Consider the following 21,284-nt stretch of genomic DNA (forward strand, 5'->3'; position numbering starts at 1 on the left):
GTCAGAAAACAAAGAAATTCTATGCATAAAAGATAACAGATGAAACCAAATTGACAAAATGCTATGAACTGCACAAACTATTTTTTGCCTTGATTTCATTATAAAATATTTTTCAAAATTAAAGGTGGCTAAGAGTAGAAAACAAGAAATAAAAAAAAAAACTTTCAAGTTAAAAAACAAAGACAAAGAAGAAACTGGGGGAAAGTGAAGGAAGTGGTATAATTGTCCACAAAAAAGAAATGTATACATTACCTGACCTATGAAATGGTAACCCCTCTGAACAATCCCTTAACAACAACAAAATTACATTAAAAATAAAGAAAGAAAGCAGGACAAGAAGAATCACATAAATGATGGAAATAGGTAAGTACAATCAGCAATTACTATACAAGACATACCAATTTAAAGACATATTTTTAAGTTGTATTAAAACATTAATCTAGTTATATTACATTTACAAGAGAGCCATCTGAAACAAAATCACAACAGTTAAAAATGAAAGAATAGGGGGCTTATTGGCCTAGTGGCAAGAGTGCTTGACTCGTATACATGAAGCCCTGGGTTCGATTCCCCAGCACCACATATATAGAAAACGGCCAGAGGTGGTACTGTGGCTCAAGTGGTAGAGTGCTAGCCTTGAGCAAAAAGAAGCCAGGGATAGTGCTTAGGCCCTGAGTCCAAGCCCTAGGACTGGCACCAAATAAACAAATAAACGTTTTATCTTGAAAAATAAATAATCTTTTTAAAAATGAAAGAATAGGAAAAGGGCCGTGGATGTAGCTCAATGGTAGGGTACTTGCCGGTCTTGCATAAGGCCATGGATTTGATCCCCAGTACCATAAAAGAAAGAAAGAAAAAAAAGATAGGAGACAGAAAAAGACATATGCCTCCAGAGTTGGTATAGATATGAAACTATAATCATAAATGCTATTATTAAGCAAAATAAAACAAGGAATCATTCAAAAGATTTGGCCACAGTACGTAGCTAGTTCAATCTAATGATATATGAAGAATGCTATGTATAACATTAGCAAGTACACACTGCTCCCAAGAAGAAACAGGAAAATCAATGATGAACCAGACCTAAGGCAGTCTCAGTAGACACCAAAGAATCATAAGTACAACAGAATTAACTTAGATATCAGTATCAAAGAGAGAAATTTTAAACCATGTAGATTTACAAATAAAATATCTACTTCTAAATAAAGAAAAAAAAGGTAATAAGTTTAGGAAAAAATTCTTTCTTGTGCCAATCCTAGGGCTTGAACTCAGAGCCTGGGCACTGTCCTTGAGCTTTTTTGCTCAAGGCTAGTGCTATACTACCTAAGCTACAATTCTATTTCCTGCTTTTTAGTAGTTAATTGGAGATAAGTCTCACAGACCCTCACTGGCTTTGAACTGTGATCCTTGGATCTTAGCCTCCATGAGCCACTGAGGCACAGAGAAAATATTTACTTGTTAACAATGAAAATATTACTCAGCAATAAAGAGTGAACTCCAAATTTACACTTCAACATGGGTAAACAAACCTCAAAAGTATTATGTTATATGAAAGAAGCTAGATGCAAAAGGTTCATATTCTATGCTCTCAATTGCAAAGAAAAGGCAAGTCTCTGGAGACAAAAAGTAGATCGATGGTTGCCCTAGAATGGAGTGGGAACGGAAATGACTGCAGAAGGGTGAGAGGTTTCTGGCAACAGTGACAGAAGCTATCTGTAGTGACGCTGTTAGTGATGACTGCACAACCTGGCAAAAACATTTAACTTGGAGTAAAATTAACAGCCATAACAAAGTGTTAGAAAAGAAGAAATACTGACAATTAGTGAGGTGCCATTATAATACAAAAAAATATTTTTAAGCAGAAAAAAATGTGGAAAGTAACAAAAAACAGCAGGTTAATGAAATAGAAAACAAAGGTACAGGAGAGAAAAATCAGGAATCTGCTCCTTTTTTAGTCAGGCTGTGGGGCTAGAACAAGAAACTGGAGCGGTTGCCTGTACGCTTAGGTATCCAGAGTTAGGGGGTGGTGAGGCTCTGGTTCTTAGCAGCAAGAAGGTAGTACCAGGCAGGTGAGGTGCCGATGGACCTCCTGTGTATGTGTGGGGCAAAGCGAAGAGGAACAAGAATAAGGACTCTGTGTACTTACTTCCCGGATAGCACCATCACAGACCCGAATGACATTCAGGAACGTGGGCATGACCTGGGGCAGAAACTGCACGCACTTGAGCCCCAGGGACTTGAAGATGAAGGTGATGGCCTGGACCACCATGGTGTGATGGTGGGAGAGAGACTGGTCTCGGAAGATGCGCATCAGGGCCACCATAGACACGGCTGGGTAGAACTCGTCCAGCGGCAGATTTCCCATGTTGACCAGCATCTCACTGGTGCTATAGTCAGCTAGGACAAAGCCAAGAAGGAAGTCCTAAGGGCTTATGATGGTGCTAGGCAAACCATGGTTAATAGCAAACAAAAACTCCCTCACGGACATAAGCATTTGTATCTTCCCTGATATATTCTGACACAGCTGACAATCAGGGGTCTATTAGGAACTGATAAACAGGCTCGCACCACCAGGGACTAAACAGGTTTTGGCTTTCATTACCCAAACCATCAAAGACTAAAGCAGTGCCATGAGTTGCTGTTTTTTTTTTTTTTGGCCAGTCCTGGGCCTTGGACTCAGGGCCTGAGCACTGTCCCTGGCTTCTTCCCGCTCAAGGCTAGCACTCTGCCACTTGAGCCACAGCGCCGCTTCTGGCCGTTTTCTGTATATGTGGTGCTGGGGAATCGAACCTAGGGCCTCGTGTATATGAGGCAGGCACTCTTGCCACTAGGCTATATCCCCAGCCCGAGTTGCTGTTTTTTTAAACTGCTATGTTTAACTTAGCTTCTTACCAATACAGTTCCCAACTTTGTAGCTGAAACCATTAATACAAATAATTACTCCTCCAAGTGAAAGTAACGGGAATTAAATGAGGCAAACATCTGTTCCACAGCTGCCTGGTTCCCCCAGGGAACGCGGACAAGTCTGCAGGTCAGAGCTCCAATCTGAGCAGCAGGTGTCTGGAGGACTCTGTGCACCCAGACCCGGGCTGGTGGTGCTAAGGAAGGGCATGCAGAAGGACCAGGCTCGGGCTCTGCTCCTGATGTCCCCATTGGACAGAACATCATACTTCTCTCACATCCAGGAGGAATTCCGCAGGAATCGAACCAATAGGATCTCACCTATAGCTGAAAGCATTTCCTTTGAGGAAATGAACATCCTCGAAACAGCTGGAGAGACACTGTGGAACCTGTATGCTCAGGAACAAGGCCTGGCCTGGTGGACAGTGGGCCAAGGACAGGAGCCACCTCTACATCGCATCTATGCATTGCATTTCTACATCACGCCCTCCAGCTACTTGTGAAGAGGCAATCAGACTCGAGGGCCAGACCCTCAGAGGAGAAAAAGGGTGCAGGCTCCTGATGGCTACTAGTTTTTCTATGCCCCAACCCCTGTTTCTGATTTCCTACAATTAAAGTGGAGTAAGTTCTATCCTTTTCCTCCTTGGGTGCTCCTTGGGAATACAAGACACCAGAGACACTAACAATGAGTGATGGGTAGAGGAAATAGGGGGATGACTCCTATGCCCCCTCACTGGCATCAGAGCACACTCAGCTTGTTCACTCTTGACAAAGAATGTGACAGCCATGAGGACTCTGGCCACACCAGGAGTAGTATCCTTGCTTATCAAGAGGAAATAATGGGCTTTTCATTCACAAGTTGATAAATGAGAGTCAGTATATTTGTGTGTCTGTGTGTCCACTGTGGTCCTAGGGTGTGAACTCAGGGCCCAGGCACTGTCTCTGAGATTTTGTGCTCAAGGTTAGTGCTCTACCACGTGAGCCACAGCTCCACTTCCAGCCTTTTAGTAGTTAATGGAAAGAAGTCTCAAGGAGTTTCCTGCCTGAGCTGGCTTTGAAATGCGATCCTCAGATCTCTGCCTCCTGGGTGGTTAGGACTACCAGTATCCGGCTTGAGCCAGTATCTTGTCATTTCACTTGTGTGAACTAACGTTCTTTCTAAATCAGTTCAGTAAGGGCTTTGGAGTCAGAGTGTGGCAAGTCTGGCTTACAGGAATCCTGGCTGGACTTGGATTCCGACAGGCTGACAGCAGACGCATCGCGGGACTGGTCGATCATGCCGATATTCACTTTGTGCTTGTAGGGATCCAAAGCCCCCAAGAGTCCTAACACGCGGATAGCCTGGGGGAGGGGGAGAGAAAAAGAAAACAATCATCACAACATCAGAATGGGTTCCTGATTCCTCTCAAGCTCCACGATCCCCAATTCCTACCCCAATGCCCAACTCCATGAACAAAATGGAGAGGAACAGGAAGTCTGGTCAACACTGTGGAGTACATTAATGCCGTCACCACTCCCCTCCAATGTCCTAGTAGTCTTTGAAGGCCAGGTCCCCAGGTTTGCTACCTCTCTCCGTGTGCCCTGGTTCTGTTCAGTCTTCAGAAAATTCAGTAGCACCTCAAGCAAGGTGGGGTACTTCCTGTAGGGTTCCACCACATAGCCAGTGCTGGCTACCAGCTGCCCCAGGGTCCACAGGGCCACCTGGGTAGACAGAAGACCACATGGTTCACAGAGCCAGTGTGAGGGAGAAGAAAGCACAGCCATACCTTTTGTGTTGGGATTATAGTGAAGTGTCAGAAGCTATTATAAGAGAAATTTCCAGTAAAGACACTAACCATGAACAGACACCCTGAGAACAAGGACAAAATAACATTGCTCATCAAATACAAACCTATAGCAATCACTGGTTCCAAAGATAAAAAATATTCCCACCTTTTTCCAAGGAAATATCTATTTCTTCCATGTCCCAAATGACTACCCGTTGATTCAACAGGAAATTAACATGGTGATGAATTTCAGACTAGTCATCTATGATGGTTTTTTTTTTTTTTTTTTTTTTTTGGCCAGTCCTGGGCCTTGGACTCAGGGCCTGAGCACTGTCCCTGGCTTCTTCCCGCTCAAGGCTAGCACTCTACCACTTGAGCCACAGCGCCGCTTCTGGCCGTTTTCTGTATATGTGGTGCTGGGGAATCGAACCTAGGGCCTCGCGTATCCGAGGCAGGCACTCTTGCCACTAGGCTATATCCCCAGCCCCCCAGACTAGTCATCTAATAATCTACAATGACCAGGGTGAACAGAATCTATACCACCACAGGCTATGTCCAAGGCTTTCTTTTCTTTCCAAGAGCTGAGGCTTGGGCTGGGAATGTGGCTTAGTGGTAGAGTGCTTGCCTAGCATGCATGAAGCCCTGGGTTTGATTCCTCAGTACCACATACATAGAAAAAGCTGGAAGTGGCTCTGTGACTCAAGTGGTAGAGTGCTAGCCTTGAGCAAAAGAAGCCAGGGACAGTGCTCAGGCCCTGAGTTCAAGCCCCAGGACTGGCAAAAAAAAAAAAAAAAAGAGCTGAGGCTTTGGTGAGTATCTTTCTCAGAATAGAGGAAATGGCACTGCTCAGCATTGACACTTACTGAAAGTGACTCTAGGTCAAGATGACAGCTAATTTTCTCAATGCTAATGTTTCTTTTTATAGTATGGAGAGTTAAATCTGGGGGCTGGCTGGGCCAGTGCGGCAAACAAAGAAAAACAATGTCCCTGGACCCGTGGGTCCACCTGTCAGTCAGGAAACAGTGGCACTCACCTGCCTTTTGGCCAACAGCGAGGAATCCTGGAGCATGTCCATGATGATGATGAAGAGCTCATCAACCCATTTCCTCATCTCTAAGCCGCTAACCTGCAAAAGGAAGTGAAAACAAGGGCAGATGGGGTTAGAAATGACAGCAGTGGGAAGTTTTCTGACTTCCATAGAGGTTAAACTGTTTCTACCCTATGGAGAAAGCTATTGTCACCTCACCTGAGCTAGTTCTCCAATTGTGGCCAGGACATTATTGATCACACCTGGGTTTGGATCTGGGTCTGGGTCTTTCAGTTTCAAAATTAAAGCCTATGGAAATAAGGCATGAGAAAACAAATGCATATTAGCATATACTAGAAACCTTTTTCTTTTGTGTACTTATGCTCTCTCCTTTTTCCAACTCCAGAGAGTCTATTTGAGCAATATATTTTAAACTCTGTCTGTCTGTCTCTGTACAGGTATTGGGGCTTAAACTCAGGGCCTCATGTTCTCACTCAGCTTTTTTGCTCACAGCTGGCACTCTACCACCTCAGCCATGCCTCTAGTTCCATAGAAATCTTTCTTTCACCTAAGTAAAATTTGCTCAAGAGGGCTGGGAATGTGGCTTAGTGGTAGAGTGCTTGCCTAGCATGCATGAAGCCCTGGGTCCCATTCTTCAGCACCATATAAACAGAAAAAGCCAGAAGTAGTGCTGTGGCTGAAGTGGTAGAATGCTAGCCTTGAGCAAAAGAAGCTCAGGGACAGTGCCCAAGCCTTAAATTCAAGTGCCAGGACTGGCAAAAAAAAGTAAAAAAAATAATAATAATTGTTCAAGAGTGCTGGGGGTATAGGTCAGCAGTACCACACTACCTAGCACATGCAAGGTCCTAGGGTTTAATCCCTAGCCCTATAAAAGAAGCAAAAATATAACCAAAGCATGTGACAATGAAATCTCCCCCTGTATAGCTAACTAAGCTAATAAAAAATAACCAAAATAATCCTTTACCCCATACCCCAGAAAAAAACTGTCCAAGAAACCATACCAAACTTTCCTTCATACCAAGTACACGTCTAGCATATGAGAGAGCTGGGAAGCACCATGATTTAAAGGCATTTCCTTTGTCTCCTCTCCCCTTTTCTGTGATGATCCGTCTGGTTTTAGGTTGTTATCCAAGACTTCAAATTACTAATGTATTTTATGCTGTCTAAGTTACTTACTTCTCTCTGAGTAAATTCAACAGTGCCTAAAGTACCTCATCTCTCCAGAAGAGCTCTTTTCTGCAACTGGTGAGATTCTTGTTCTAAGCCTAGAACCACAGACACGATCTACTTTGTTCAGTGTACCAAAGAGGATGGGCTGGTGATATGGCCTAGTGGCAAGAGTGCTTGCCTTGTATACATGAGGCCCTGGGTTCGATTCCCCAGCACCACATATACAGAAAACGGCCAGAAGTGGCGCTGTGGCTCAAGTGGCAGAGTGCTAGCCTTGAGCAAAAAAAAAGCCAGGGACAGTGCTCAGGCCTTGAGTTCAAGCCCCAGGACTGACAAAAAGCAAAACAAAACAGAAAAACAAAAACAAAAAGGAAACACTGCATCCTCGAAACATGCTTAGATCAAACAGTCAGGAAAGAAAGTGCCATGCTGGCCATCAATCATGAGTTACCTTCAGGATGGGCTCCATGTAGGGGCGGATGAGTCGGGGGGCATTGGACACCAGGTGTCCCAGCATTCGAGCACTCTGCTCTTTGATTCTCCCAATACCACTGTGTTCCAGCTCTGTCAAAATCTGTGAGGAAGACGTGGCCGTTACAGCAGAGACAGCTGGCAGGGACCCAAAGGAAGCAACCAGACTTCTGTGCAAGATGCTCAGCAAAGGAGATCCGTGGAGCTAAGCACCTAGGACAAGAAGAGCTTGAAACCAGCCCTATCTCCTGCAGTCCTCACAAAAGCCAGGCCTGTAACAGTGCAGCTCAACCACAGAGAGCTGATATTAGGGTTTTGGAGAAAAAATGAGCACCACTAAGGGGACCTATAAACAATAACAAAGGAAGTAACAAACTAGAACACCTGGCACCAAGAGAAATGCCGACACTCCAGAGTTGTCCAAGGCTTATCTAGATAAACCTAAAATATTAGCAATGACATCAGCAGGATCTCCTGGGGCCTCAGAGTAGAAGTAATGTGTTTGTTTAATTGACATCCCTAAGATACTAGCACAGGGGGACTTTATGCTCATGATGAGACAGTCAGACAGCTTAAAATAGACTTCTGACTAGCTACAGTTGTCAGAAAGAATCCTGAAGTGAGAGAAAGGAATGTACGTCTCAGCTACCCTGGGGAAAGGATTACAGTACAGCACTATATTTTGTCTTAAGTTACTGATTGAATAACCATGATTTTTCTGTATCCCCTTGACAGACTTTTCCCATAATCATGGCATACAATAGCAAAACAAGATGGAGAGAGACAAACAGAATAGATCTGCAACAGCAAAAGGAGATGGCTGAGGCTGGGTGCTGGCCAGAAGGGGGAGGGACAGTGGAGGGGGGCGGCTGGTTGTCAGGAAGCGTGTGGCAGGGAACACAGCACAACTCTGGAAGGCAGCAGCAGTGTGGGCCGCACCTGAGCCCGGGAGCCCCACGGCACCAAGGGCCATGACCTCGGCCTCAGAAAGAGGCCAAACACACGACCACGCACGAGCTCATTTGAGGAAATCCGTATCAAGGTTGAATTAAATATTCTCTTTAAGTTTTGAATTTTCTGGGCTAGGATGAAGCTTTGGGGAAGAGTGCTTTCCTATCATGCATAAGGCTCTAGGTTTGATTCTTTACAAGGATAAAATCTTTTTGGAGTGTCAAAGGCTAAATCCAGCACGTGGTAAGTTCATTCAATGGAACTTATATTCTCCACTATCTGAAAGCTGAGATGAGCTGGTGAGTGAATGAATGTCAGCTCTAGGAGGACAGGAGCTGTATGTGGGCGGTTCATCGATACACTGCCAGCACCCACCAGCACTCACAGCATAGGAAGCCCTCCAGAGTCTCACATGAATGCACAAACTGACATTCACACTAGGAGCTATCGCTACACCAAACATATGCAGTATAATAGAGCTGGCAGGCTCAGGGGCAATTTTGTTTCTGCAAAAATGGAAGGAGGAAGAGTGAACAAATGTAGTCGTGGTACTCAGCAGCCAATACTAAGTGGAAAATAAACCAAGTATGCAACTTGTGGGCAGAGAAGGGAGAGGGAGCCTATGGGAAAAACCAAGAAAGAAGTGACACTGTCCAAAAAAAAAAAAAATGTACTCATTACCCGACGTATGAAACAGTAACCCTGCTGTACCACACCTTAATAACAACAATAAAATCATATTTTAAAAAAATGACTACATTCCTCACATGGGCCAACAGTTAAAGAAGTCATCAGTCATCAGTACAATTTCCTAATTAGTTGATTGACACCATTTACGGCCACTTTTTACTATGACAAGTTTTGAGTGAACGCCATCTCCTTAAGGTAAGCTGCGTGCAGTTGGGGAATGTGAAGTGCCGCTCACTGCAGGCCTGTCTGCCCATTACCTGGATGAGCATCTTGCGCAGGAAAGGCATGACAAAGGCAGGGTTCATGCTGCTCAGCCGGCCCACCGTGCAGATGGCCAGCTCCCGGATCTCAAACACCTGGTCATTCAGGGCCACAAACAGGGCCTGCAAACTCTCTGCCTGGGCCAGGTGTGCATCAAAGCGCTCGTCCAGGGACGCCAAGACACAGTAGCGGATGTCAGGGTCTGCGAGAACAATTGAGCCTTTGAAGTCTTCTTCATGAGCCCCTCTCTCCAGCCCTGTCCCCCTCTAGCTCCCTGCCTCTAGTCCAGTGGGGGTGGGGGGAAGGGACTCCAGATATTTGTTTTCATCTCACTTCTGTCGTTTTTTTCTCTACTCATGGGAGCAAAGGGAGAAGAATTAAAGCAGATTGTGTTACACAAGTGGGCTGGAAAAACAAAGACGAATCCCGTGGCGGGGGAAGAGTGGACAGATGCTAGGTAGTGAGATCAGCTACTTCCACCTGAATTCCCCAAACTGCTTCTGTCTAGAAACTTTACCGGGATCTGTTATCCCAACCACGAGCAGTTTGCTGAGCACATCTGCCACCACTTGCACGGCGGTCTGGCTGACCACGTGGGCGTGGCCGCTGATGAGGTGGATGGAGGGTGTGAGGAGGCGGGAGCAGGTGCGGGCGGCTTCCATGCGGATCTCCTTGTGCTCGCTGTTCAGGAAGTGGTCCGCACAGTGCCGGACAAACTGGGTCAGGGAGTGGCCTAGATGCAAAGGCAGAGAAAAGGCAGAATAAACACGGCAGCCACAGTGTGCTAAGGGCTCCTCGCTTCATTTTCAACAGAACAGGTACTCAGCAACAAGGTACTGATTCACAACTCTTTCTCTCTCTTACAGGTACCCAAGTGTGAACTCAAGGCCTTGTGCTGACTCAGCTGGCACTCTACCACCACTCCAGCCATGTCTCCAGCCCTGCTTTTTGCTGATTATTTTGGCAAGAGAATCTCACAAACTTTTCTGTCCAGGCTGACCTCAGACCATGATCAGATCTCAGCCTCCTGAGTCGCTATGATTCTAGCCACTTATAACTTTACAATTTTTCTCTTAAAGGAAAGCACATGAGCTTCCAAAAAGCAGAAGAGTGGAAGGGAGTGATGAAGGAGGACGAAGACAGAGCAACATCATCCCCTTTCTAAATTTCTTTCGAAGAATAAACTGTTTTATTCTGACCCAAGTCCTTCCATTTCCAGAGGATAACTAATTCTTGATCAAGGTTTACCTTATCTATTTTAGTTCTTAGGCTGAAATACCCCAAAGCAAGTTTGCTGTAGGCTCAGTTTAAACACAGCTATATTACATTCAGTAGAAATAAATTACAGGGCTGGAAATGTGGCCTAGTGCCAGAGTGCTTGCCTTGAATGCATGAAACCCTGGGTTTGATTGTTACAACACCACATACACAGAAAAAGCTGGAAGTGGTGTTGTGGCTCAAGTGGTAGAATGCTAGCTTTGAGCAAAAGGAAGCCAAGGACAGTGCTCAAGTCCTGAGTCCAAGGCCCAGGACTGGCAAAAAAAAAAAGAAATTACAGTTTGTGCTACTAATCAGCACAACACTGGTTTAATATAATTCAACCACTGTAGAAGACCAAGTCTCAAAAACAGCACGGGAAGCAGATCAAAAGAATCATCATTAGTGAAGAGAACATTGTAAAGCATTAAGTACCCATTCAGGCTGGGTGTTGGTAGCTTATGCCTATAATCCCAGATACTCAGGAGGCTGAGATCTAAGGGTCTTGGCTCAAAGCAAGCTTAAGGCAGTAAAGTTCACAAGACTCTTATCTTCAGTTAAACCAGCAAAATGCTGGAAGTGGAGGTGTGGCTCAAGTGGTAGATCACCAGTCTTGAGTGAAAAAGTTAAGCAAGAGTTAAAGGCCCCGAGTTCAAGCCCCAGTACAGGCACGTACACATAAAATACCCTCTCAGCTACATGAGAAAGAGAAGGGGAGAGAGATACCCACCCACCTTTCTCATCACCAAGCATGTTTTCCTTGGATCTACACTTGATCATTATCTGTCCCCACAGTATGGTATGGAACAAAGCAGAGAGTAGGAATCAACTATGTATGGCGAGAGCCTGTGAAAAAGGAGCTGCTGTACAACCTGCGCCCTGTCAAGAATCCCAGCAAGACCCAGAAATTCTAGGTTCCCTCACGCCTTTCTCAAGGTTCCGACATCACTCACCTTTCCCAGCAAGAGCTGATGCAATGTCTTACCTTCAAACTCAAAGCTCCCAAGGGTCCGGAGGGCAAGGGTGATGCTGCCCACATCACTGGCCTCCGGGAGGGTGGTAAGGCCAGGGGAGGCCAGCTGATGGGCCAGGCCCTTAGGCATGCCTGGGTGGCGGAGGGGTTTGTGCATGAGGACCAGCGAGAGCATCTTCAGGAGTCCATCCTGGATGTCCTTCTTCAACTGTGGAATCTGGCGGCTCAGGTCATAGAGCACAGCCGTGAGGGCGGGGCTGAGAAGGAAACTAAGTCACGGTGGGCTGGGCCAATGACACTCCACCCGTTCCCAGGAAGAAACAGGCCTCCCTGTCCAATGGGGATCAGACCCATCCCTGCTGGGCTCCAAAGCAGAAAGGATGCCATCAGACAGTGTAAACGTGCTCAACTCTCTGCTAAGAGTGGCTCCCTGAAGACCGCCCCACCACTGTCCTGGACAACTGGGGTTGCTATGTACCACTTCTCAGATGAGAAAACTGAGGCTTAGAGAAGTACCTCGGCCAGCATCATATAGAATTCAAAATGAGCCTATGTGTAGTGTGAGCTATCCTGCCTATCCAATTGAATGTGCTCACAACCACGCCTCCATCCTCTAAGGCAGGCCCCATGCTGTGAGCCAGGCCCCGCCCCGACTGAGGCAGGGCGGGTGAGGGGCCCATCACGCACCTCAGCCCCACGGCCAGCATGGGCTCCAGGAGCTCCTTGATGTCCTGCTGGATGCCAGGCCCCATGGCTCTTGCCAGCATGCTGATACACGTGAATACCGTGGCATCCACCTGCATGGCCTTCTGCCTCCTGCAGAGGAAAAAGTAGCGAATTTACACAGACATTCTGTCTTGTACTACTTCCATGCTGCCTGGTGGCAAAAGGAGCAGGTTCCTCAAGGGCCCCCCATGTGGGTATGCAGGCTGTCCTCTGCACATTTCCAGGGGGGCCATCACACGCATCACGGCAGGCTTGTGTATTTCTATGGCCAGCCAGCAGATGGCAGCCACGTGCCACCAGGAAGGAAGGCGCCCTTTCCCTTTCAGGAGAGCGGCTGAGATGAGAATGCCCAGCTTTAGGATGGGTGGGTCCTGTCAATGCACCAGGGACCCTTGCTAATACAACAGGAAAGTAGAACAACCTAACTCTATTACACGGCCCCTATAACTCAGTTGAGGAGGAACCATCTTTACTTGCGGCAGTCTGGAATGTAGAGATTGGCAGAATGCATACAGGGTCTACAGAACTGGAATGGAGCGTGCTCCGCTGTCCAGGTAAACTTGGGTGTGAGGAGAAATCCTAACATAGATGCTTACTTGTGAGCAAAGTCCTTGGGCGGCAGGGCTGCTCGGATGATGTCCAGCACACGGGGCAAGTAGACCTTAAACTCGGACCTCACAGCCACAGAAAGCAGCCCCAAGGCCTGGAAGGCGGCTGTCCGTTCCTTCTCCTTCTTGACACAGCTCAGGACATGGTTCATGGTATCCTGGAGGTACTGAGTATCTGGACATGGAAAAGACAAAGTGCGTAGCTCAAGGTCTGAGTCAGGTGATACAGCAAAGGTCAGAGGTCCTACAGAAAATCTTCAAATTTAAGGATAAATCAAGATCTGTTAGAAAGATGGTAAGAATGTAGAGGATGCTTTTTGGCCATACCTGGCAAGACTGTGGTTGCCAGGCAGGTGTTCTCTATCTAGAACATGAGCTGCATTCAAGTGCTCTCATTGTTTCTCAAGTAAGGTTTCCCATTTATGGCCTGGGCCAGACTGGACCAGATTTCTCCTACTGACATGTAGCTGGGATGACAGGCACTCACCACTGTGCCCAGCCTTCCTTTTTATTGGTTGAGACGTGGTCTCAGAGCACCTTTTGCCCGGGTTGGCTTTAAACTGTGATACTTCTGACCTCAGAGCAGTGAGGATTACAGGTAGGAGCCAGCACACCTGGCCTAGAGGACATCTTATGCTCTGTCATCACTACTCAAACACACTGTTTGGAAATATTAGAAATAGATGTTTTTCCCTCTAATAAAAAACAAAACACAACAACTGGGGAGTCTTGAGAGAGTATCCTGTAACCATCTCTTGCAGTGTTCTTTGCTGCGGCCTGGGCTCACATGGCACCAGGTGTCTAAGAAGACAGCGCTGGGGTTGAAAGCCTCAGTGTTGTTCTGAGGGAAGATGACGTGCTCTTGTTTAAAAACAAAAGGATCATCTCAACTACTTTTTAGTTCAAATACTGTTTACAATTAACAGGCCATTCTACTCAAGTTAGATCTGGAAATCACTTTACTGTTTCTTACCCATTTTTACTATAGTCCTATTTAATAGACTAATATTTAGTCTGTGGTTTGGAAAGCCACACATGTGTTTTCACTAAGTTTACATAAACCAATATGCAGACAGGTGCTTCTTGGGCAATTTCAGCTGAAGAGCTATTTCTCCTCCAAGAGCTAGAATTTCCCAATTCCTGCCTCTCTCCTGTTCCTTCTCTCCCCACTGACACTGGCCCGAGTCTGTGCCCCAGGAACACGTTTATGACAACAAACAAGACAGCCCTATGGGGATACCAGAGCCACATGCATAGCAGTAACCAGACACCCAACAGCACATAAAGATTGAAAACAGGCAGAACAAGGTGGCCTAACCCTTAATTTAAACTGAACCAACAAGAAAACTAGTCCTTTCCACATAGGGCAGCATTTCAGCAGGAAATGAGCCTAAATCAGGAGTATAGATTCCAATGTGGTCTTAGAATGTGTGTGTGTGTGTGTGTGCATGCGTGCATGTGTGTTTTGCTCAAGACTAGTAGTGCTCTGCCACTTGAGCCACAGTGCCACTTCTAGCTTTTTAATTAGTTAACTATATATAAAAGCCTCAAGGACTTTCTTGCCTGGGCTGGCTTTGAACTGTGAGCGTCAGATCTTAGCCTCATGAGCAGTTAGGATTACAGGCTAGTCTTAGAGTATACTTTTATTTATTTTTTTGCAGTACTTTTTATATTCCGAAGGCACATACCACCGGAAAGTTTAAGTAATGACTTCCAAACTTAGAGCTTTAAACAAGAGGCTCTTATACACAGAGGTGCACTCTTATGGGGACTGCTCAGACTGCATTTCAATGATATGTTCTAGTATAACATTTAGTAACAACAAACCTACATCAAAAGAATAAACCCAGAGGCTCTCGGAGTCTTTGTATCCTGCTGCTAGGCAGCCTTTTGAACAGAGCAGCATAACTGCTTCTACAATGTGCCAGACTTTGATAAAATTTGCCCCAGTAATTAGTTTCTTTTGAACTACAGACTTTCAACCCAAGATCATTGAAAGCTCAACTGATCAGGGGCATGTCTGGTCATTAAGAAAGAGAAGGGCTTCTGGGTATCAGGCAGGCAGAATGGAAGACTCAAAAGAGGATGGTCGGGCTGGGGATATAGCCTAGTGGCAAGAGTGCCTGCCTCATATACACGAGGCCCTAGGTTCGATTCCCCAGCACCACATATACAGAAAACGGCCAGAAGCGGCGCTGTGGCTCAAGTGGCGGAGTGCTAGCCTTGAGCGGGAAGAAGCCAGGGACAGTGCTCAGGCCCGGAGTCCAAGGCCCAGGACTGGCCAAAAAAAAAAAAAAAAAAAAAAAAAGAGGATGGTCAATTTTCATCCACATTTCCCTCTGACTCAGTGATTTCATGGTGACTACTAGTCTTGTTCTTATCCAGCAAGTTCCAGCTACGCACGGCCTGGCCTGCTTAACACCTCTCCAGCCACACTTCTGCAGTTTCATCTGGGCTTAGCAGTGTGAATCCATCTGTATTGGGAACGGCAGCCGCTGAGATTGGGCTGGCTTCCTCCTTCCACCCTCGATGCTCAGTTGGTCCTGGGTGCTTGCTGAGCACAAGCAGTGTGCATTTCAGTGCGCAAAGAGATGCTAAGCAGTCTCATGCTCACCAACAGGGAGGCAGAGTTGTGGAGAGCAAATATGAACAAGCACCTCATTATAACAAGCAAACCCACTTTGTTTCCAAATCAGACATAAGCAGCTATGGAGGCAATAATAATTCTACGCTGAGCACTCCAGAGCTACTCAGGCACTGACACCATTCATCTTGAGAGGCTGGGATGGTTATTCTAATTTTATAAGTCAGGAAGGTGAAATATCATGTCCAAAACCCCACAGTGAAGGACTGAGGATCTGAAACAGCTTTCCTACAATGGAGAAGAACATTTTTAGCTAGAGCAATGAAAGAAGGCTTCCTGGAGAAGTTAAAACCTCGATGGGCCAGACCTCATAGCCAGGAATTCACACTGCCATGGGAGACAGGACAAGGAAATGGGAACTCCTACTCTACCATCCAAAGAACCTGTCTGAAACATCCAGTCCTTTCTTCCTGCAAGGGGTGAAGCAGTTTAGTGACCACTTCCTGGGCAGAAGCAGGAAGGTCACCCAAGCTTCCATGCCCCAGACAGGCTGCTACTGCACAGTACCTACCAAAGCTGCCCTTATTTGGTGTCTTTTAGGTCCATCCAGGAATTTGTTCACTTCCACATGAGACCTTGCTTGGCTTAGAACTGCTCTTCTGCTTCTGTATTCTGATTGTGCCTTCTCTTAACAGAAAACTACACATGGGGTAAAGAACCCACCGATTAGACCCTATGTCCTGTTGTTTCTGAGGCTCAGACTTACTTTTCTGCAATCACCTCATCCCAGTTGAATTATCTAGATGGGCAATGCTGTCTTCTACAAACATCCTCACCTGTGAAGGCAGAAGGTCGGAAGGCAGCCAAGCGGGGCAATAAATTAAGGATTGTCATTTGGATCAGCGAGTTCTTGCTATTCCTGCACTTCAGCACCCACTGGCACACCTGAGAGAGGAAGGATAAAGGGTTGGCAGCGGGAAGGGAGGCAGAGGGTGCTTGGGAGAAGTGGGAGAGGGCCTCTGGACATTTACCTGATCAAATTTCTCTTCCATCAAGTCTCTGCAACATCGGCTCTCCACCAGGGTGGACTTGGCAGGGCTGGGGGAAGCCCCAAATCCCATGAGGCCTTGGTGAGAGCTGTACCCCAACAGCCCCACCAAGGCGTTGGACTGCTGGGGTTGCACAGCCTGGAAACTGGTGAACGGGGTGATGTGCCGAGGCTTTGTCCCGAAGCCCATGAGATCCTTGCAGTACTTGTCGTGTACAAGCTGCTGCTGGGTGATTTCTTCCATTTCTTCTCTCAGACGCTGTGCACATGCAGGGGGAAAGAGAAGAACCACCTTTATTAATGAGCAGCTTTCCACATGAACACAACGCGGCCTACCAGAACTGTACCTGCCGACCCTCTGCAGGGGAGGAGCTGCACTTTTGTCTCCCTGGAGCTCCACAGGGACCCAGTTTTGTTTGATGCGGGCAGAAGAGCACCGCCTACTGAACAGCGAAGACACTGTGGGGTTAACTCCTACCTCCACGCAGTCCCCAATAAGGTTTAGGGAGACTCATTTGCAAACTGCAGGGTCAGGAGCCTCTTGCAAAGCAAGGGCAGCCTCTTGCCAGCACCATCTTGAGGATATTCTGGTGTCCTTCTTCTACCCTGAAGTTTCCGATATGGAAACTCAGGTGAGGTCTCTTCTCGGAATCCCAGTCTACAGGTGTGGATGAAGTTGGCCGACAATGCTTCCATTTCTGAAGCTGTTGTTTTGTTTTGTTGCCAGTCCTGGGGCTTGAACTCAGGGCTTGGGTACTGTCCCTGAGCTTCTTTTGCTCAAATCTAGCACTCTACCACTCAAGCCACAGCACCACTTCTAGCTTTTTCTGTTGATGGGGTGCTGGGGAATGGAACCCAGGGCTTCATGCCTGCTAACTCTACCACTAAGCCATTTCCAGCCCTTGAGGCTGTTTCAAAAATTAATCCTCTATCAGACCAAATTGAGAAAAACATGAAATGATTTAAAAAAAAATTTTTTTTTTTGGTTGGTTGTGGGGCTTGAACTTGGCCTGGGCACTGTCCCCGAGCTTTTTTGCTCAAGGCTAGCACTCTACTACTGTGAGCCACATCAGCATTCCTGGTTTTTCCTAGTGTTAGTTGGAGAAACACCTCAGATTTTCCTGCCCAGGCTGGCTTTGAACCATGATCCTTAGATCTCAGTGTCCTGAGCAGCTAGTATTGCAGGTGGGGGATACTAGTATATGGCTCAATTTTCCAAATTTCTAAACTTTTCTCAACACCGCTTATTATTATTATTATTTTTGCCAGTCCTGGGTCTTGAACTCAGGGCCTGAGCACTGTCCCTGTCTTCTTTTTGCTCAAGGCTAGCGCTCTACCACTTGAGCCACAGCGCCACTTCCGGCCTTTTCTGTTTATGTGGTACTGAGGAATCGAGCCCAGCGCTTCGTGTATACTCCCACCTCAGTCCTGAAGCTCAGTTCCCAGCCAGCTGCGAGGTGGCTCCTTGACACAATGTGCATCCCACTCAAATGGCACCACCTCAGGCAGGGCACTCCCTGACGGACCACCCACCCTACTCTGCTACCTTCACTGGGCTCCTTGCTATCTGAGCTAATCTGCTTACTTCCTGGTTGTCTATTTCTTCTACAGTAAACTGTCAGCTCTGTGAGGGCGAGGACTCGCGCTGCCTGCTCACGGTCCCGCCTGAACTTCCTGGACTCCCCGGAAGCAGCCACTCACCTCTCCCTCCATGCTGCTGATTCGGACCAGCTCATTGAGGATCAGCAAGGCTCCGTGGATGCGGTCATCTCGATTCATGCCTTTCTCTTTGGCCAAGGTCTCATCAAACCCTTTCTCTGCTTCTTCGAATGTGTGCTATGGAGACAGAATGCTTAATTACCTGGTGTCCCAAGTGAGACAGAACAGAGGCCCGCCCCATCTGTCAGAGGGACTGAGGTGTTAGGGGGCTGGCTGGTGGCTTGTGCAAACATTATCAACAATACTAGCTTGTCCAGCTCTCTTAATTTAGCTTCAATGCTCACAATAAGTCTTTGAAGCAAACACCATTATCACCTCTCTATTCAACAGCTAAATAAAACAGACTCAAAGACAGCCAGGCATGGTGGCACACATCTGTAATCTCAGTTATGTGGGGGCTGAAACAGGAGGATCATAAGTTTAAGGGCAGCCTGGGATATATAGCAGGAAGATCTTGTCTCAAAATAACAACAACAAAAACAGACTCAAGGAAATCAAGTGATGTGTCCAAGGTTACAAACACGGCCAGAAAAGAACCCAGGTCTCCGATCCCACGTCCAGGGATCCCATGTCAACTTGTGATGTATGCCTTGGGAGAAGGTTCCTTTGGCAGCAGCCATGAGCACAGGACTCCGTGACACTGGAGAAGAGGGAAATGGCCCTTTCCACATCAGTACCATAGGTCACTGGGCCTAAGATACCCATTTTGTTCATATTTTAGCATCTCTACAGGATGTCTCTTTTTATTTCTTTTTGTAGTGCTAAGAATCAAACCCACGGCCTTGCACAGCTAGGTAAGTGCTGGGCCTCAGAACTACAACCCAGCCACCTTCTAATTACTCATCAAAAGGCCTTGGGTTCAGTTAATACACCACCATGTAATGGTGCGGCTATCCATGGATCTTTGCTTCAGTGCAATGCAATGAGGCTAAGTACTGACTTGCAGTGAGCGTGAAAGGACTGCTGGGAGCCCAAATAAATGTGCTCCTTGCTCTGTGGCCAGTGGCCTGCTGCTGCCAGGTGACCGTCTAGGCAAACATGCTGTGCTCATGGCCACAGTAGAGCCGTTTCCTCACCCTGTACCACTGAGGTTTCTGCATCTCCTTTGGCTCCCGCTGGGTGGTGAGAATGAGACAGGCACGGAGGGCAGCCACCGCTCCCTCACGGATGGCCTGCTTGGGGTCCCACACAGCCACAAAAATGTTGTCAAAGAAGGGCTGCACTTGCTGGAAGAAGAAGGTGGGGACGCTGATGGCCAGCTCACGAAGAACCAGGACCTGGGAGAGAAGGGCAAGCTGAGAACTCTTCTTATTTCCTCAGAATAGTCTCCTGTCATCCTACAGCGGCTATACCCAAGGAAAATATGAGTCTTAGACTCCGGGCTAAGAAAATCTGGGGTCAGAGGAGGCAGAGTGAAACTGATCAAACATCTCCGTGTTTAGTACCTTTGGTTGTTTATAAGCTAACGCTTGTCATGTTTAAACAGATGCTCTGGAAAGGCCAATGTGTTTGATGCTTTCCATACCCGTAGACAGCCTACTGCTGGACTTGAAATACGGCACATAGTAAATACTTACTGAATGAGTTTTTAATACTTGGTCTTATTTCCATTTCACAGAGGGAGAAACTGAAGGCCTGAGGTCTTCAGACTCAAACTAGTGCCCATGTCTGTGATCCTTCCTTGTGGTACTGCCCCGTGAAGGGAGCTGAGGAACGGAACCAGAGTCCCATCTCTACTCCATCTACTTCCGGCTCCTCTCTCAGGAGGACAAATCAAACTAGCCTTTTCAAGGAAAGCCCTGGAAGGCAGTGAAGGGGCTCTCCCCGCCCTCCTGCGAGGCTTCTCCCTGGAGGCACTCACGGCTGCATGTCTCCGGCCCTCGTTTCGGTCAGCACCCAGCCATTCCAGGGCTCGCTTCACCTCAAACTCCACGTACTCGGCGGTGAAGGTGTCCCCTGCCATAGCAAGGCGGCCAATGGCCTTGGAGGCCATTTCCATGACCACTGGGTCATTGGAGGGGAGGAGGTTCCGAAGGTAGTTGGCAAATCGGCCAATTCGGGTAGCATTTCCGCCTTCTACTCCTATGAGGCTGGCTGGAAGAGAAGAAGGCAAAACATGGAGACGCTGCCTGTGCTGGCCAGGAATACACAAAGACTTGAACTTCTCAACATTTATCTTTTTTTTTTTTTGGCCAGTCCTGGGCCTTGGACTCAGGGCCTGAGCACTGTCCCTGGCTTCTTCCCGCTCAAGGCTAGCACTCTGCCACTTGAGCCACAGGGCCGCTTCTGGCCGTTTTCTGTATATGTGGTGCTGGGGAATCGAACCTAGGGCCTCGTGTATCCGAGGCAGGCACTCTTGCCACTAGGCTATATCCCCAGCCCTACATTTATCTTTTTACTTTGAGTACATATCTAAATGTCAAGGATGTAGACAACCTGATTCAACTACTTGCATAAAGCAATACATACATAATTTCCCAAGAAAAACAGGAAATAAACAGGGACTAAGTAGTAACTCACAGGATTGATGAGCCCTTGGGAAATTAAAAAAAAAAAAAAAGAGAGAGAGATCTCCCCCTTCTCTGCTCCTTTTATTTTTTTGCCAATCCTGAAGCTTAAACTCTGGGCCTGGGCACTGCTCCTGAGCTCCTTTTGCTCAAGGCTAGCACTCTATCACTTGAGCCACAGCACTTCTAGCTTTTTCTGTGATTTAATTGGAAACAAGTCTCACAGACTTTCCTGCCTGGGCTGGCTTCAAACCGCAATCCTCAGATCTCAGTCTCCCGAATAGCTAGGATTACAGGCGTGAGCCACCGCTGCCAGGCTATGAGCTGCCTTTTATTAGCCATACCCAATTCTACTTCTTGTGGCTATGCCAGGCCTCGCTTGATTGCAAAACCAGAACCTATAGCAGGCAACATGAGGTAGTGGAAAGCTGGCTTCTAGCCTCAAGTCTGAAAAAAAAAAAAAAAAAGCCACTTCATGGTTCCAAAACTCAGTTCCCACATCTGAAAATACCTGCTTTGCTTTGTCCCAGGAACTCTGCTATTAGAATACTTATACCTTAAAGTTCTTTAAACGAAGGTGAACTGTGCATCTAACTCATCATCT

General features: G+C 46.9%; 1 protein-coding gene across 1 annotated transcript in view; it reads right to left on the minus strand.

The window, feature by feature from the left end:
- The window catches only part of Mtor (mechanistic target of rapamycin kinase), a 115,111-nt gene that overhangs the window by 90,224 nt on the left and 3,603 nt on the right, over positions 1-21,284 (minus strand). Inside the window, exons 4-19 of the mRNA XM_048350228.1 lie at positions 20,035-20,267; positions 19,250-19,450; positions 18,156-18,290; positions 16,438-16,713; positions 16,243-16,351; positions 12,811-12,997; positions 12,176-12,304; positions 11,501-11,745; positions 9,776-9,991; positions 9,255-9,460; positions 7,337-7,459; positions 5,914-6,003; positions 5,701-5,793; positions 4,468-4,602; positions 4,113-4,242; positions 2,147-2,397 (exon numbers count right to left, since the gene is read on the minus strand). Of these exons, the coding sequence (XP_048206185.1) occupies positions 2,147-2,397; positions 4,113-4,242; positions 4,468-4,602; positions 5,701-5,793; positions 5,914-6,003; positions 7,337-7,459; positions 9,255-9,460; positions 9,776-9,991; positions 11,501-11,745; positions 12,176-12,304; positions 12,811-12,997; positions 16,243-16,351; positions 16,438-16,713; positions 18,156-18,290; positions 19,250-19,450; positions 20,035-20,267 (2,759 nt within the window). The remainder of the gene's footprint in view (positions 1-2,146; positions 2,398-4,112; positions 4,243-4,467; positions 4,603-5,700; positions 5,794-5,913; positions 6,004-7,336; positions 7,460-9,254; positions 9,461-9,775; positions 9,992-11,500; positions 11,746-12,175; positions 12,305-12,810; positions 12,998-16,242; positions 16,352-16,437; positions 16,714-18,155; positions 18,291-19,249; positions 19,451-20,034; positions 20,268-21,284) is intronic.

Source organism: Perognathus longimembris, chromosome 7 (genome assembly GCF_023159225.1).
Source record: "Perognathus longimembris pacificus isolate PPM17 chromosome 7, ASM2315922v1, whole genome shotgun sequence".
NCBI lineage: Eukaryota > Metazoa > Chordata > Mammalia > Rodentia > Heteromyidae > Perognathus > Perognathus longimembris.